The sequence below is a fragment of the Quercus robur genome, chromosome 7 (genome assembly GCF_932294415.1).
Source record: "Quercus robur chromosome 7, dhQueRobu3.1, whole genome shotgun sequence".
Lineage (NCBI taxonomy): Eukaryota > Viridiplantae > Streptophyta > Magnoliopsida > Fagales > Fagaceae > Quercus > Quercus robur.
This window is the reverse complement of record NC_065540.1, coordinates 24605340-24623198: the sequence shown is the minus strand read 5'-3', so window position 1 is coordinate 24623198 and position 17859 is coordinate 24605340. Positions and strand designations below refer to the sequence as shown.

Sequence of the window (17859 nt, the reverse complement as noted above, 5' to 3'; positions counted from 1 at the left end):
TGCTTAATAAATTGAATTAGGGTTTATCACATACACACACATTAAATTCAACATACAAATTGATTGACATATTGGATGATGTGATATGAATGTTTGCCACCATAGTCTAGAAGACCGGTTTCACTGGGTAAGGTGGGTGCCTAACACATTCTCATCTTGTAACATAGCTTCCGAGCTTAGATCAAGGGTTAGTAGATTAAATGCTTATCTATGTAATTTTTGATTTTTAGATTGTAACTAGGAAACAAAACCATGTACTTTATCTTAGATTGTATCTAGGACCAAAGCCATGTAATTTTCCTATGATCAATGTAAATTCAATTTCAAATTAATAAAATAAGGAATTTTTCATTAATGGTTTTCTTATTTTTCTAATAATTAAATAAGTGGCGACTCCATTGTAAAACCCTTAATCTAAAGGGGGAAATATAACTAGTCGAACCTCCATTTTGAGAGGCAATAACACGACTCCACCCATTCATGTGGGTTTGGCCCAACATCCTATAAAAACGGGCCGGGGGCGTGGTCTCTTACAGTGGCGACTCCACTGGGGAATATTGAGGGCTAAGCTTCAATTAGGTTATGGTGGCCAACCATGTCATTGTTTGTTTATTGCTTTTTGTATATAATATGTCTAATATGTCATTATATTTGCATGTCATGCATCATTTGCTTGAATGAAATTTATTTTATTTGTGTACTAGTCCAGAAGCCCGGTAGTATTAGCCGTGGATTGTGGTCTTCCTGAGACTCACATACCCAGCGGTGAACCTACCACACACCGCGACAAGGATCATCATGGTTATGCCATGGTGGTTCATAGGGATAAACTGTACCATTCGGACCAACGCGGCACTCCTAGTGTCACAAGTTGGGAGGTACGACGTCCTAGCTTGTGGGGACCTTTAGCCTACCTTCTACCCATATTGTAATGACCAATAGAACCTACCTTTAGGTCGGTTCCCGTAAATTGCATTGCATTATGCATGTGTTTGGTCGTTGTTTGAACTATGATAAGCCCAAGTCCAACGCTTGAGCCCATTATAATTGTTTGAACCTTGTATGCTATGAATGAACTCAAACCCTAAAGCCTATGATTGAACTCTACTTGAAATGGAAGCCCAATTGTTTCTTGAATCATTCTAAGCCCACCACTTGAGCCCATCAAAGGTGTATACAGATGATCAACATCAAAGGCCAAAAGCTCACAAGATGCATCCCTTCCAAGTGCAAGCCCAAGCCATTTCATCATAATCAAGGTTCAAGCCCACCAAGCCTCAAGCATCCTAAATGGATCAAGAAAAAACAAGTGGCCCAACTTTGCCTCATTCCACATTTGGTTTGCAACGTTATGGTTAAGCTTAAAGTTTGTTTGTTTATTTCATGTCTCTATGTTTTTTTTTTTTAATTCAAAAATTTCATGTAGCATTTAATGAGCTTTGTTTGTGTATATATATTAAAAAAAAAAACAAAACAAAAAAATTCAAAATTTTTTTTTTCAAGATTTCCAAATCTTTTCCAAAAAAAGAGAAAATTTTTCAAATGAAAAAAGTCTTTGGACTAGGGGCATTGAGCCCTTAAGTCATTTAAAACAAAAAAAATTCCTTGAACTATGGGCATTGGACCTTCTAGTGACTTTTTCAAAAAGACCCTTTTTTTTTTCTTTTTTCTTTCAAAGATTTCAAGATTCTTTAAAGCCTTCTTTTCAAAATGGTACATGAGGATCCCTTGGACAAAACTTTTTCTAAATTGTGATGATTAAAGGCTTGAACAATCAAATTGTATTGAGAAAGGATTAATTTCATTTGATCCGTGTAAACACTTTTGCTAAATTACTTTGAATAAAAGAAGAAATGGTCTTAAAAGGCAATAAAAAAGAATCCATCCATCAGAAAATTCAAAAAGCCCACACATTCATTCCAAATTTCTGAAAACTTTTGTGTCTCCAATAGAGCATTCATACTTTTTCTTTTAAGAGGAATTTATTAAAAGAGCTCAAGTCACTGTGCCTACAAGCAAGCATTACTAGAGATAGGAGGCCGTCTTTGGTAAAACAAGATTATACCTTAACACCTAAAATGATCATTATCCATTGCTAGCCCATTTGAGCCTTTAAACACTTAGCCACTTTTTTTGCATGAACCCACTAAAATCTAAACCTAGGGTGGGAAAATTCAAAGTATGCATGCTTAAATCTTATGTTGAGGAGGAGTCGACCTTGTAGTTTTGAAGCTAATTGATAAAGCTCTCCTAGAAGACATGAAAGACAAGTAGAGAATTCATTAAGCTAAGAGATCATCAAAGTAAAAGGAGTTTTCACTCAATCAAGGAAAGAGAAATGAAATTCCATCAATGTGAGAGAAAAAAAAGTGCATCAAGTTTGAAGAACCTGAAATTCAGTAGAAGGTTCATCCAAAAGAAAGTTCATAAAAAAAAAAAAAAAAAAAAAAAAAAAGGGAAAAGTTTCATCAAGCACAGAAAGGTGCATTGAGGTAAGAAGAAGTTTAGAGAGTGCATCAAAATGACTAAAAATCTTTAAGTTGAGAAATACAAGGAGGGAAAAAGGTCCCCAAAAGTTCATTCAATCAAGAGATTATATAAAATAAAATAAAATAAAATAAAGAAAAAAAAAAAAAAAAAGGAAGCCCGCTAGGCTGAAAACCCAAAAGGGCGGTCTAGGCAAAAGCTAGGGCCAAAAAAAAAAAAAAAAGCCTGCTAGGTTGAAAACCTGAAAGGGCGGCCTAGGCAAAAATTAGGGCCAAAGAAAAGAAAAAAAATGGGTAAATCCCCACCAAGTTGGAAACTTGAGGATACAACCTAAAAAGAGAAGAATTTCGCAAGATGAAAGTCTAGAGGTATGATTCAAGATGAATGAGCAAATGTTGATATAAGTGACCAATGAAGACTAGTGAGAAGATGACAATGAAGATATGAGAAAACTCCTCCAATACTTGATTTTTGAGTAATGTATACTTGGGGGAAGATCATAGGGAATTTTGAGTCTTTTATATCATTCATTTCATAACCTAAACCCGGCCTACATTACAACCCATGAGTAAAGACCTCCTAGAAGTCTTGCTAATTGTAGGCGCATCTTAAACTCTTATAATATTTTCTCTTGAATTAAAAAGGAAAAATGCTTAAAATTGTCAAACCCCACAGGATGACATGTTCGAGAAAAAATTTCTCAAATTCTCAAATCCTCAAAATGACTCAAAAGAACTTCCAAACCTGGATCACTTTCCTTGTTTGCACCTAACAATGTGATTCATAAATATTATCACATTTCATTTCTTGATCACCTTTGGAGACTTAATCTGACGATGTTCAAAAGGATGAAGCAAATTTGATTACATGAGTTTAATGATCTTGATCCTTCCTAATCAAAGAGATTTGTTCGATTCTTAAACACTTTGATTTGCCAAAATGGTTATTCAAAGGATCACCTCTTGTTCCAAAAAAAAAAAAAAAAAAAGGAAATTTGTTTTTTTTTTTTTAAAAAAAAAAGAAGTGAAATCTCATTTAAAAAAAAAAAATCATTATTTTCCAAAATCCAGTTCTCTTGAACTACGTCTTGACCTGATCCTCTACGAGAGAGGTACGTAGGCAGCCTTTCAAAGGCCCGGTCCCAATCACCCAAAAAATCTTGGGGAACAAATTCAAAACAATGTGACAAAATTGTTTGGGTGCATGTTAGGCTAAGCTCATTTGTTTTGCATCAAGCATGCTTAAACTTGGGGCATTGGCTTATTTATATTGTGTGCAGATATGTCCTTCTCGCATGAAAGCATGTTTTTATTTGAGGTATCAATCCATTTTTTTTGCAAGCATGTCCACACTAGGGGCATTGGCCAAAAATGTTTTCATGATAATTGGTTTCTAACAAGCTAGAGAAAGAAAGCCATTTTGCAGGAACCAATGATGGCGGACCATGATCTTCTTTCATGTTCCCCAATGATAGCAATATCAAATTAACTCAGCTTCCATCCAAGCAAGAAATATGCCCCAAACTAGGGGCATTGGCTAAGTGCTTCCAATTTCTTGTAATGAATGACTCCATTGCTGATTGAAACTTGCTTTTTTGCAGGAATCAAAGTGAAGGATCCTTTATCTCATTCAACACAAGTTATCTTAGATATGCACCCTCATATAGCCAGATAATAGCATGACCTATACACTGTAGGATCAACAGTAATTCTCCTACCTTCAAGGGATCGACCTTAGTTCTCCCGAAACTTATAGGATCGACTTTAGTTCTCCTATACACTGTAGGATCGATAGTAGTTCTCCTACCTTCAAAGGATTGACCTTAGTTCTCCCGATCGACCTTAGCTCTCCTATACCCTGTAGGATCGACAGTAGTTTAGTTCTCCTACCTTCAAGGGATCGACCTTAGTTCTCTTGAAACTCATAGGATCGACTTTAGCTCTTTTATACACTGTAGGATCGACAGTAGTTCTCTTATCTTCAAGGGATCGACCTTAGTTCTCCCAAAACTCATAGGATCGACTTTAGTTCTCCTATACACTATAGGATCGATAATAGTTCTCCTACCTTCAAGGGATCGATCTTAGTTCTCTCGAAACTCATAAGATCAACTTTAGTTCTTCTATACATTGTAGGATCGACAGTAGTTCTCCTATCTTCAAGGGATCGACCTTAGTTCTCTCGAAACTCGTAGGATCGACCTTAGTTCTCCTATACACTGTAGGATCGACAGTAGCTCTCCTACATTTAAGGGATCGACTTTAGTTCTCCCGAAACTCATAGGATTGACTTTAATTCTCCTATACACTGTAGGATCGACAGTAGTTCTTCTACCTTCAAGGGATCGACCTTAGTTCTCCCGAAACCCATAGGATCGACCTTAGCTCTCCTATGCACTGTAGGATTGATAGTAGTTCTCCTACTTTCAAGGGATCGACCTTAGTTCTCCCTAAATTCATAGGATCGACTTTAGCTCTCCTATACATTGTAGGATCGACAGTAGCTCTCCTACTTTCAAGGGATCGACCTTAGTTCTCCCGAAACTCATAGGATCAACCTTAGTTCTCCTATTCACTGTAGGATCGACAATAGCTCTCCTACATTCAAGGGATTGACCTTAGTTCTCCCGAAACCCATAGGATCGACCTTAGTTCTCCTATACACTGTAGGATCGACAATAGCTCTCCTACCTCCAAGGGATCGACCATAGGATTGACTTTAGTTCTCCTATACACTGTAGGATCAACAATAGCTCTCCTACCTTTAAGGGATCGACCATAGTTCTCCCGAAACCCATAGGATTGACTTTAGTTCTCCTACCTTCCACAAATCCATCAGACTTCTGGGAAGCACATCCAAATTCAATCCATTAGACCTCTTGGAAGCACATCCAAACTTCAAATCTATCGGACCTCTGGGAAGCACGTCCAAAATTCAAATCCTTGGACCTCTGGGAAGCACGTCCAAAATTCAAGATCGTTGGTCCTCTGGAAAGCACGACTAAAATCCTCATTTTTGTCATGAACACTGGTAAACATGTCTTGTACTCATTCAAAAAAAAAAAAAAAATTGCATGCATGAACTACGTTTGGACCTTATCCCCCCACCAAGAGATACGTAGGCAATCTCCCTCGAGATTCAGTCCACATTTTGATCCACAACATAACCATCTGCATTTTTTATCTACATGCATCATACATTCACCACAGTTAAATACTGATTGCAAAGTTAGATGTTTTTTTCATACATTGGCATTCGCTTTTCAAGCTCTACCAATGAGGAGCATTCTGTTAACACCCTATTTTGTAACCCGTATTTAACCTCACATGAAAGGTAAAAGGGTAATTTCACATTGAAAATATGCATCTTGATTCTGGTCATTAGATCCTTAATCTCATTTCACCAAAATGATCTTGATGTTGTAACGATCAAATCGACTGGTCATAAGCTCTAATCGGACCATTAAATTGAAAGTTATCATCAAATCAAGTTTTAATGGCTGAAATGCACAATCACAAATTGAGTCCGACTATAAGTGATTATAAATAATTAATTCCAATTGGTTATAAGTATAATCAATTTGAGATCGATGATGTGTCATAATTTGATTGGTTAGGACTACATTTTATGGTAGGGTTGCACACACCTAATTAACTAGATAGTTAAACATTAATTATTCAATAAGTAATTTGTGCAATTATCTTTTAATTAGAGTAAATTTGGAACCAATTAAGTCTGAAATGGGAGTGATTGGAGCCATTTAATGTTAATTGGGAGCTAATTTGGGACCTATTAATGTTAATTGGGCTGAAACCATTTTCTAACAAATAACCTCTGCTCACCACTTCATCGATATCTCTCAGAATATTTTGAATCTGTAAATGAGGTTAATTTTCCCAGAAACTAGACATCCGGTGTTTCAATTTGAGCACAAGAATGAGACAATTCCGATCAGAATTGAGGCAGATATGATTTTTCAAAGTTGGCTCTACAGGCTATTACAACAGCTACGGGAAAACCGAACTTTGCTTGCTCTTCACTCTCATCAATCTCCACATTTAATGCACCAGATTTCCCCAAATGCTAAAATGAGATCTAGGTTCATGATTCTTTGTCAACCCTCATTAAATGACCTTCCATTCATATTTCTTCCACCACTACTATATAAAACCCCCCTCTCTTGTCTTCTCTTGAGTTCTAGTGAAGTTGAGTAGTCTTGTCATATCTTGGTCTTTCTGAAACTCAAGGTATTGAATGAGATTCACTCTCCCTCTCCTAGCTTTTCTTTTCCTCCACCCTTAGGACCTCCATCAAGAATCCCCTCCTCCATTATATAGATCTTGCATGAAGGTATAATCCCCTTCCCTAACTGTTTATTTATATTGCCATGATGAGAATTTAAGATTAAAGCATGATAATTCCCTTGAATATGTTTTAATGTTCTTATGTGTTCTTCACATGTTCTTAGTTGTTCATCACATGTTCATGCATATCACTAGATTTAATCTTAAATCCATATCAAAAATATGAAAAACATGTTTGTTTAGTAATTCTTTCAAATCCTTGAATCTAGGTTATCACTATCCATACATATTCACTAGAATTTATTTTTCAATTCAAATGTCATGCTTAATAAATTGAATTAGGGTTTATCACATGCACACACATTAAATTAAACATATAAATTGATTGACATATTGGATGATGTGATATGAATATTGGCCACCATAGTCTAGAAGACCGGTTTCATCGGGTAAGGTGGGTGCCTAACACCTTCTCACCTTGTAACAGAGCTTCCAAGTTTAGATCAAGGGTTAGTAGATCAAATGCTTATCCATGTAATTTTTTATTTTTAGATTGTAATTAGGAAACAAAACCATGTACTTTATCTTAGATTGTATCTAGGACCAAAGTCATGTAATTTTCCTATAATCAATGTAAATTCAATTTCAAATTAATAAAATGAGAAATTTTTTATTCATGGTTTTCTTATTTTTCCAATAATTAAATAAGTGGCGACTCCATTGTAAAACTCTTAATCTAAAGGGGGAAATATAACTAGTCGAACCTCTATTTTGAGAGGCAATAACACGACTCCACCCATTCACGTGGATTTGGCCCAATATCCTATAAAAACGGGCCAAGGGCGCGGTCTCTCACAACGATTCATGGATAATATTGTAATATTTTATATAAAATGATTTTGGAGAATGTTGTATATGTATTATAGCATAATTGTTATAAAACTTTATTAGTAATGAGTTCATCATAAAAAGCAACAATTATAAATTGCTATCACATATCCATTATATTTATTCATTGAAGTAACGAGAAATAATTATGAAAAAAAAAAAAACAATTTTGGAGGAATATTATAGAATAAAAATTGATATAAAACAAAATACACATCCTAAACACCCACAGTCAATCACATCATTTACAAAAATCACAAATCCACAATGTCTAATCTTAATAACAAAATCGTAATTGTCGTTGTCATTCAATATAAAAAGTGAGCCCCTCCTTCCTTGGTTGTAACCAACTCATATGAGTTAGGATTAGATGAAACAACAATGTTAGAGCTAGCTAGGTAGGTGTCGTCAAAAGATTGAAGGTAAATGACATCGTTTTTGGTCTCTGTGTATTTGACATGGGATGACATGAATGACTATGGGTAAGTATATATAAAGGGGTAAAAGTACAAGAGGTGAAAATATTGAATTAGAGTTTTGTGTGTATGTGTAAGAGATGAAATGTCCTGAAACATTGAACCAAATGATACAAATAATATTTATTTTTTAATTAGAAAAGCCTTGAAACATTGAACCAAATAAAACAAAAAGTTTATGTTTAATTTGTTCTTATCTCTGATGTGTCATTTGAGAATATTCAATTTCTTTTTACAAAGAACACGCCACTTGGCAGAACCTCATGCTTTTTCACATGAGATCTCTGCTTTTATATATTTATATATATATTTATTGATTTGTCGATCTCACCTCCTTGCTATATGGATAATATTGCTTCCATTGAATGGTTAGTAATTACTTCTTCTTTTTTTTATGAAGTTTTTTTATTATTTTTTAAATGGTAGTTAGGGAGTTAATCGATACAAATGGATAAGAAATGATATTTCATAAACATAAATATAAATATTTGACACAAATTATTCAAAGAAAAGAAAAATCGTTTCAATTCGTCCCTTTGAATTATTATTTAAAAATATCAGAACCACAAGTAACCATCTAAGGTAGTGACAGAATGGGTAGAGTATTAGTATAGTATGGGTCTTGAGTTCTAATTAATAGAGGCAATAACGTGACGTTGGTCTAATTTAAGGATTATTGCCTCCCACAACTTAAGTGTTACTATTGTCACACTCACACAGAAGTAGGATTGTCACAACTTCTACCTTCTTACTTATTATAAAAATAAACCCTTAAATTAGAATGTACTTATTCCTTATATAGGTACAAAATGACCTATTGTACCCCATTTCCTCCCTCTTATGTAGGTGTGGCAAAATTGGACATGACTCGCAAACCTGACCCGACACAACACGACACGAAATTAGTAAGTTATGGGTTAAGACTTAATGGGTTCGTGTCATATTTGGGTTGACACGATCAATCCATTCAATAAACGGGTTGGGTTAATGTCCATTACATGAAACCCATTTGACCTGTTTGAACCGTTTAATTAAATGACATTTTACCAATATACTATTCAAACCCTAAGTATATAAACTTATTAGTTGTTGTGGTTTATTTCTTTGACAAATTATGATTGATTATTTATGATATTGAGATATACTTTAGTTTTGAATGATTATTTGTGATGTAGTTACTCGTTAGTTTTGAATTTTATATTAAAAATATTTATTTGTTTGGTTTTTCATAATTCATATCAATTTGGTTAATACTAAATTTTTTATTTTATTTTGATAAAATCTAATAAACAGGTCGACATGACTAACCCGTTTAATAAATGAGTTGTGTTAGGGTTAAGGAATCTTGATTTGTTTAATAAACATGCTGGGTTAGGGTTAACCTATATAGTCAAGTATTCATGAGTTAACACGACACAAACTTGACACGTGAACACGAATTGCCACCCCTACTCTTATGTGTGTAAAAATAAATAAATGACCTGTTATATGAAAGTCAAACATTACATTTTTTTTTTTTAAGAAGAGGTCAAACATTACTTTGTTGCAAATATATATATATATATATATATATCTAAAACATGACTTTTTATTATTATTAAACTTTGTTTATTTATTGAGTTTTTTAAAATTTTGTGTCAAAAAGAATTCACATGGAGAGATATTTTGTTCATATAAAATGTAAGTAAAATTTTCGTGGTTTTCCATTATTTTAGTTGAAAGAGATTTATTAGAGCATCCACAATGGGACATGGTCCACATGGATATGCAAAATGTCCACAAAATTTAAGCATTGAGCAACAATTGGACTCAGCAGCCGAAATGCCAAAAGTGGGAAAGTGTAAATAGTATTAATATTTTATTCCACCTTTTTCTCTCTCATCTCTCATTTCTCTCTCTCTCTCTCTCTCTCTCTCTCTCTCTCACCTTCAGTCCGTCTCTGATGCAAGGTCCAAAAACCAATCATTGTTGATTTCGGTCTGTCGTCGCCATTGAGTCCATGAAGATCGCTGGTGCTCGGAACGACACGAGCCAATCTCTCTGTGACACAAAACGGTCTCTCCGTGATGATGCCGTTGGATAGCGTGACAATGAACGCGATGAATAGGAGGAAAGCGATGAATGCGAGTTTGTAGGCGCTGAAGTGGAGAATCTGGTGTCAAAAAGCGCCGCCGAAGTGGGTTGCGATCTGATTCTTCTGGGTTATGTGTGTGTGTGTGTGTTTTTTTTTTTCCTTTTCCTTTTGTGACTGATGGCTAAAGGAAGAGGTCTGGGTTGCAATCTGGGTTTTTTTGATCGGTGCTGATGGTTTTGTTGGGTTGATGGGTTTGATCGGTGCTGTGGTTGTTGATGGGTTGATGGGTTTGGGATCGATGATGGGTTGATGGTTGTTCGTGGTGGTGGTGGTAGCAGGTGGTGATTTGGGTTTTTGTTTTTATTTGGGTTTTGGGATATATTATTTTATTATGTAGATATATTATTTTAATGAGTAGAATAGGAAAATAGAAATTTGGGATGTTGGAGGTATTGTAAAATAGTATGGTATAATGATAAAGTGGTTTTTTGGAATGGTAAAATAGAGTAGAATTGAAATTTTGGAATGCTGATGCTCTTAAAGGTCTAAATTTTAAAGATCCGCAAAACCCAACCCACTTGGTCAATTTACACCGATTCGACCACCCATGGTTGGTTCCATTTGCATAGGTTGGTCTTGAATGTTAAAAAAAGCTAGGTTTTGATTCGCATCTTAGGTCCCTTGATTCCTGACAAGTAAAAATTGAACGAATCGAATCCCTTGTTACTCTCTCTCTCTCTCAAATTTCCTTACCACCAAACTGGTCTTTCCCTCTTCCATTTTTTTTTTTTTAATTTGCCGAAGTTACAGAAATTAAGCTCGAGAATTGGCATCTCTTAACCTATCAAGGTCAAGATATGGCCATCGAAGTTTTAGATCTAACCATAAAGGTCAAAATTCTCGTTGTCTGTTGTCATTTCTCGACACATGTACTAGTTGTTCCCTCGTTGAGATATCCAACCGATAGCTAGACAACTCCAATAGTGAAAAATCGATGACCTGATCAATTGATATTGGTCAGTCGGCAATGATTGGCCTCCTTTGGGTTTAGGGCAAACCCAAGCCGACTTGACCCAAAGACGCCCCTAAAATTATAAGTTTTCTTTACGTAAATATCCTTAAAATAAAAAATAAAATTAAAACGAAAGAAAAGTGAGCAAAGCAAGCAGGACAAGAATATTAAATTTAGGCTCTCCATTGGTGGGGCCCACGCCTGTTTTGCCTTCCCCTCCCCCAACTCACCTTGCGGATAAGCTTTCTATTCAACCGTTGTCCACTTGTCCGATTCTCTTATTTTCGAACCAAGCAAAAACCTTAAAAAAAAAAAGTATTTTGTAAAATAAAATATCTTTTTTTTTTTAGGAAAGTAAAACAAAATATCTACTCCATGAAACACCCCTCCCAAGTCCCAACTCCAACCTTCAATTCAAAGCCCCATAAGTATCACCAAGTAATGATTTTCCTCAAGCTTTCTCATCACCAATCAACCTAGTAAATACCACCTTAACCCCTCTTTCTTCCTTTTCTTCTTAAACAAAAAGGAGTGGGGAGAGAGACAGAGACAGAGACAGAGACAGAGAAAAAATGTCTGTCATAGCAGCGAATGCTCAAATTCTGTACAGGGAATTTCACCACCGAGACCAACAGCAGCAGTATTCAATGAGCAGTGGGAGATTTTTGATTTTGCAAAGAAGTTGTTCGTCTGGGTATTGGGTTGATAGAAGAAACAGAGAGTGCAAGAAGAGTTTGAGAAGAGACATTAGAGTGGATGCGTTTTGGCCAGACTTGTCAAGACCCACAACTGTTGAGATGGAACACATCAACGATAGTGATCACCTTGATCAGATTCTACTCCTAGCACAAAAGCACTCCGAACCCATTATCATCGACTGGTATCTTTCTCTCTCTCTCTCTCACTCTGTGTGGGTGTGTGTGTGTGTGTGTGTGTTCTGCTCTCAGTGGATTTCTGCAAAACGATGCTGTTTTAGAGCGGACCTGGTTTTTTGTTTTTTAAATAAAAAGTTATAGTTGTTATGGACTGGTGTCGCATAGACCAAGCCACTGTAGACGACTTGTAGTTTAAAATTTTTAATAGCTATTCGCAGGCCGGGTCGGGTTTAAACACGTAGCCCGAATTTGATCAAGTGATTTTTTTTTGACAAGAGGAGGGCTAGTGAATGGTGATTGACTTTTTTTTTGGGAAGGATTTTTTTTTTTGATAGGTTTTTGGAAGGATTGATAGACAGTCTTTATTTTATTTTTTCCCTTTTTTTTCTTTTTATATTTATTTTAGAGGCTGACATTGGTTTTTTTTTTTTTTGACAAGAGGAGGGCTAGTGAATGGTGATTGACTTTTTTTTCGGAAGGATTTTTTTTTTTTTTTTTTGATAGGTTCTTGGAAGGATTGATAGACAGTCTTTTTTCTTTTTCTTTTTTCCCTTTTTTTTTTTACTTTTTATATTTATTTTAGAGGCTGACATTGCATCAAGCTTTAGACCAAAATATAAAATAATAAAGATGGAAAACGAGTTTTCTTTTTCCTTATAAAGCAGCTTCTCCAATAAATAAATTATAAAGCAGTCAAAATGCTTTCATTGGTTGGTTCTTGAATTCATTTTCTTCCAAAATTCTAGTTTTATAAAGGCTGGTTTTCTGTTATTGCCAGGATGGCTACTTGGTGCCGCAAATGCATCTACTTGAAGCCTAAGTTGGAGAAATTGGCTGCTGAGCTTGATACCAAGTAACCTCTCTCTCTCTCTCTCTCTCTGTCTCTCTCGTGTGAAACAAGCATATCTAAATTAGGTATCAATTGTTGTTTTCTTCACCATTTGTTACCTGTATCATGGTTTGACAGTACAAGCGTTATTGAATAACTGAGTTGTTCTTTCTTTAATATCATTTAAACCCCACATGACTATAGCCTTCAACTTCAAGGCACCACATTCTCACATTATGAGTATGTTTGGATACTGCTATTGTTGAAAACTGAAAATACTGCAACAAAATAATTTTTAAATGCGTGAATAGTAATATGGAGTTTATTTTTAAATGCGTGAATAGTGCTATGGAGCCCAATTTTAATGAATTTTTTTTTAAAGAGGGCTTGTGGATCCCGTGAACAGTGTAGAGGACCCATTGGTAGAGACGCAAATGCGCTGAAAATCGGTTTCAGCGCAATCCAAACTAACACTATATAGTTTTACCACTCTTAAAGTTCCCACATTCTCACAATATATATAGCATACCACTCATGAAGTTAGTGGTATGTGAAAATGTTCATATTTCATCAGTGCCAAGGTTTGAGTGACTGGTGGGCTAAGAACCTTATAGCTGTATTGCCCAGTCTCCTTTATGAAAAGAATCAGTGTTCGAATCACCCTCCTCCACTTGTTTTTACATTTGAATTATTTTTATAAAAAAAAAAGTTGGGTGACTAGAATTTTTTCTTCTTCGTTGATAAATGAGAGCTTTTATTCAAGAAAAATGTTACAAAATCATTTCAAACAGAAGCAGCTGACTGCATACTTGCCATTCAGGCTACCGAGGATATCTCCTACTACTACTCTAGTACATAAAATGTTGTTCTCCACAAATAGCATAGAACTCTATCTTGGATTGAGTTTCTAATTCTTTTACAGTTTGACAAATGACAATGTATATCTTACAAAATAGATTGTAGCCTTCAAGATATCAGGCTCCATTCAAACTTTACACTTATAAACGCTTGCATTTCAATCAATCCACACATGGTTTATCACTGCAGCCCAAGCTAATTTGCATATCGTCTTCTAAAAACTCTTGCCTTTCAGCTATTGCATTGCCCAACTGAGTTCTTCCTCCCAGTCTCCAGTTTGCCTGTGATTTGTACACCTCTAGAACATCCTTCCATATTCTTTTGGAGAATTGTATTCAAAGAAACAAATAATCTCTAGTTTCAATTCTGCCTCTGCAGAAACTGCAAAGCATGTCTCCTTGATAGCCCCGTTTAGCAAATCTCTCTCTGGTTCTTAGTCTATATCAGCCAGCTTAAGAATGTGTATTTAGGAATATCTTTAGAGCACCAAATAAGCTTCCATCAGTTCACATATGGTCTCTTCTCTCTTATTTCCTCCCCGGTTTGCTTACATTGGTATTGTTGACTAGAATTGAGTCAGATATTCTAATTTGAAATCTACCAATATTTAAGACTTTAAGGTGTTAAATGTTTCTTATCTCTTTCAAATAAAATATGCATAAATAAAAGGACAAACTAAACATTTGATGTGTTGACATCAATGAGTATGAATTTTCATGCTGATTTATCAATTCTGGTGATGAGAGTAGTGAAGGCTCTTGTGACATTAAGACTTGAAAGCAGCTTTCTTTACAATTCTGTTGCTTTTAGACTATGAATATTAAGCATGTGCCGTTACTGTTTTGTCCAAAATCTGGACATCAATGACTAACTCGTGCTTGAGTCACTGAGTTGAAGGATATGTTGAGAATGGTTACTAGTTCAGAAGTTTTAGCCAACCGAAAAATATATATAAAAAATAATTTTAAAAGAAAAAATCGAAGTTTCACTCTGTTCCCTCTTTTATTAATTTAGACTAATCTCATCAAGACTTGTCATCAAGCTTAGCTCACTAGACTTGGGCCTAAGCACAAATCTTTCATTTCCTTTCTGGAAGTCGGTCATAATCAAATGTGGGAGCTCCTTGTCATGGATTAACCAATACTAATGTATCAAAATTTGAATATCCTTTTCAGTTATTGGTGGTTATTATAATTCCAATTAAATTTTTTTCTTCTGATTCTTTGTTTATAACAGGGCCAAATTTTATTGGGTGGATGTCAACAAGGTACCTCAAACTCTAGTCAAGCGGGGAAACATCTCTGTATGTATGATATATACCGCGTTCTCTAATTTGTCTTCTTAAATGTGTATAATACACACACATGTTTTCCCTGGACGCTTTTAATGATGCTTTCTTGTGTTCTCTTTTCTCAGAAGATGCCAACAATTCAGGTCTGTGTCTGTCCATCTAAGTTTTTTATTTTTCAAAATTTTCTTGATTTTAGTGAGAGTGATCCTTAGGAAAACTTACAAACGGATTGTAAAAATTTATTGCAGCTATGGAAAGATGGAGAGATGAAAGCAGAAGTAATAGGAGGGCATAAGGCCTGGCTTGTGGTTGATGAAGTGAGAGAAATGATCCAAAAGTTTGTCTAACTTACTCTTGGCACTTCTCTCTTTTTACAAATTCTTGTTTATATTTTTTCCCTCTTATATTGCAGTCATGCGTATATCATATGGTACAGTATTATTTCCTTCCCTATAGTCTATAACGGGTACTTTGAGGGATGAAATCTAACTTTTTTGCCCATTGCATTCCGTGTCACCACCTTGGATGTTTCAATTTTGAGACAATTGGCACCTTCTCATCTTATAAGTTCTAGGGGAAAGATGAAGTCGTAGGTCTAAGACTCATTAAATGTATGTACAACTTATTAATAATTACTATTATTTAAAAAAGAAAAGAAGAAAAAAGAGATGTACTAGTAGAAACTTGTTCATTATTAAGAAGGTTTAAAAAGTCAAAAAGAATTTGGATATAATTTCTAGGTTCATTTAGGGGTATTGAACACATGATGAAAATTGGAATGTACAATTAAAGTATGAAGTGAACCATATTTGGGTTGCTTGAATGATTTTCTCTTCCAAACTTTATAAAATATTGGTTAAGCTTCTTTGAGAAATTTAAAAGGGTCATCTTTTGGCATGTTATAACTTTCAATTGGTTTAAAAAATGATACCAAGAGCAATTATATGGACAACTTTTTTATCTCAACTTATTTCACAATATATTGAAGTGATAATAAATAATGAGTTCAATATCATTTTTACATAGTGTTCACCAATCACCGCTAACACCACTATTAATGTCCATCAATGACAACATGTGTTACATTTCACCTCAACAAATGTATAATAAGTTGTAAAGATACTATATTACCAATAATTTTCCAACTTACTAAAATCCACCATTATATATTTAGGTAAAAAGGTAGAGTATTCTAGGTGAAGTGCATTAAGTTTCCTAATCATTTATTTTTATTTTTACAAAATTTAGTTTTTCAGTTAAATTCGAGCATATTGTATTGAATTTAATTGTTATTATAAAAAATTAAAAAAAATAAAAAAATTTACTTATGTTTCATTGGCCAATATAATCATGTGTTTGAATTCTAATAAGAAAATTATATGCTTAAAAGCTACTATTGAGGGGTTTTAAAATTTTAATTAAAATCTTTGGACAAAATTTTAAGGGCCAGAGCTAACCAACGTATTTTAACCTTTAAGTTGCAAAGACAAATGTGCAGTCTGCATTTTACACCCGTTTAAGCAGGTGTTCAACTTCAACGACTCACACTTTGACTTGGCAGTATAGATTGGTATACATATAATTACATAATAAAAGTGTGAGTTTCCTGGGTCAACACTATTCTACATACGAAATAATTAAAGGAAGCTCGTAAGCCATAGCAACATCGTCGCTTTGGCCGAGTGGTTAAGGCGTGTGCCTGCTAAGTACATGGGGTTTCCCCGCGAGAGTTCGAATCTCTCAGGCGACGATTAATTTTTTTTTCTTCATTTCTCTCTTTTCGCTTTTCTCTGATCCACGTCAAGCTGTAAATGCCATGAAGCTTAAAAATCATTATAAATCAGTAAGCTAAAATGCTTCTCCCATGCCGCTGAAGGTAAGGCTAATTAGATTAAGGACAAAAGACCTTCTCAATGCCATACGACCTTTATACCACAACAAATTATAAAAGATTATTATCGAGACACCTAATATATTAATATGTGTATCTATCTTCGTTTATTGTTCATTTATATATATATATATATATATATATGTAAGGACTTAATTTGTAACGATCCCAAATTGATATTGGGTTCGAACGTTAAAGGCTCAAACAATAAATTTGTAGACCGTGAATGTCAAAGAGTTAGGTTAACTCTAAAAGAAAAACGATTAAACAACACGTTTATAGATGGATTAGCACTGATATAACGATCAATTTCTCCTTGAAACAAATTCAGTTCTTTATTTCATAAGGTTTACTTCTAAGTCCTCGTTGTTTAGAAGTTCCGATCTCTCATCTTAATGCATTCTTCCATGTTATATACTGCCCTCTTGGTGTCATCTTCACCACATACATGTAGGTTGGGTTCGGGGGATCCCTTCCTGTCCCATTCAACACCTTCTGGAACCTCTAACCAGCAGCTGTAAGGCTGCCTTTTCACTGTTCAGACATCACCTCCACATTAATGCGGCCAGAGAGTTGGTTGAGAGACAATTAATGCGGAGGCAACTGTTGTTAAAGATATTTGTTTACCTTTTCTTTCTTACCCTTGGTCCTATGTTTCACCTTTAGTGGTAACGTAGCTCTGAAGTGCGGTTGTAACAACATGGAGTTCAAGTCGTCCTCGGACTCATATTGCCAAGAAGGATTTTGTTCTTGGACGAATATTGAACTCACTTCATGCGATATATACTCTTCCTTTCGTTTAGTTACCCTTATAACCTAATATGGGCCTCCTCGGACAGTTTTACGTTCTCGGATGGGCCACAGGCCCAATTAA

At 35.0% G+C, this 17859-nt stretch overlaps 1 protein-coding gene and 1 non-coding gene across 3 annotated transcripts; both read left to right on the top strand.

Annotated features, from left to right (window-relative positions):
• The first annotated feature begins 11567 nt into the window (after positions 1 to 11567).
• LOC126692882 (thioredoxin-like 3-1, chloroplastic) lies at positions 11568 to 15734 on the top strand. 2 transcript variants are annotated; one of them, XM_050388685.1, is made up of 5 exons: positions 11568 to 12121; positions 12895 to 12969; positions 15040 to 15110; positions 15220 to 15237; positions 15343 to 15544. In XM_050388685.1, coding segments are annotated over exons 1-4 (456 nt in total). In that variant the 5' UTR covers positions 11568 to 11813; the 3' UTR covers positions 15222 to 15237; positions 15343 to 15544. The 2 variants fall into 2 exon arrangements, with proteins under 2 accessions (XP_050244642.1, XP_050244641.1); XM_050388684.1 differs by having other exon boundaries at positions 11570 to 12121; positions 15040 to 15106; positions 15343 to 15734.
• A 1028-nt stretch (positions 15735 to 16762) lies between these two features.
• Positions 16763 to 16844, top strand: TRNAS-GCU (transfer RNA serine (anticodon GCU)). The gene has a single exon. It is a non-coding gene; the product is annotated as a tRNA-Ser (tRNA).
• Positions 16845 to 17859: the final 1015 nt, after the last annotated feature.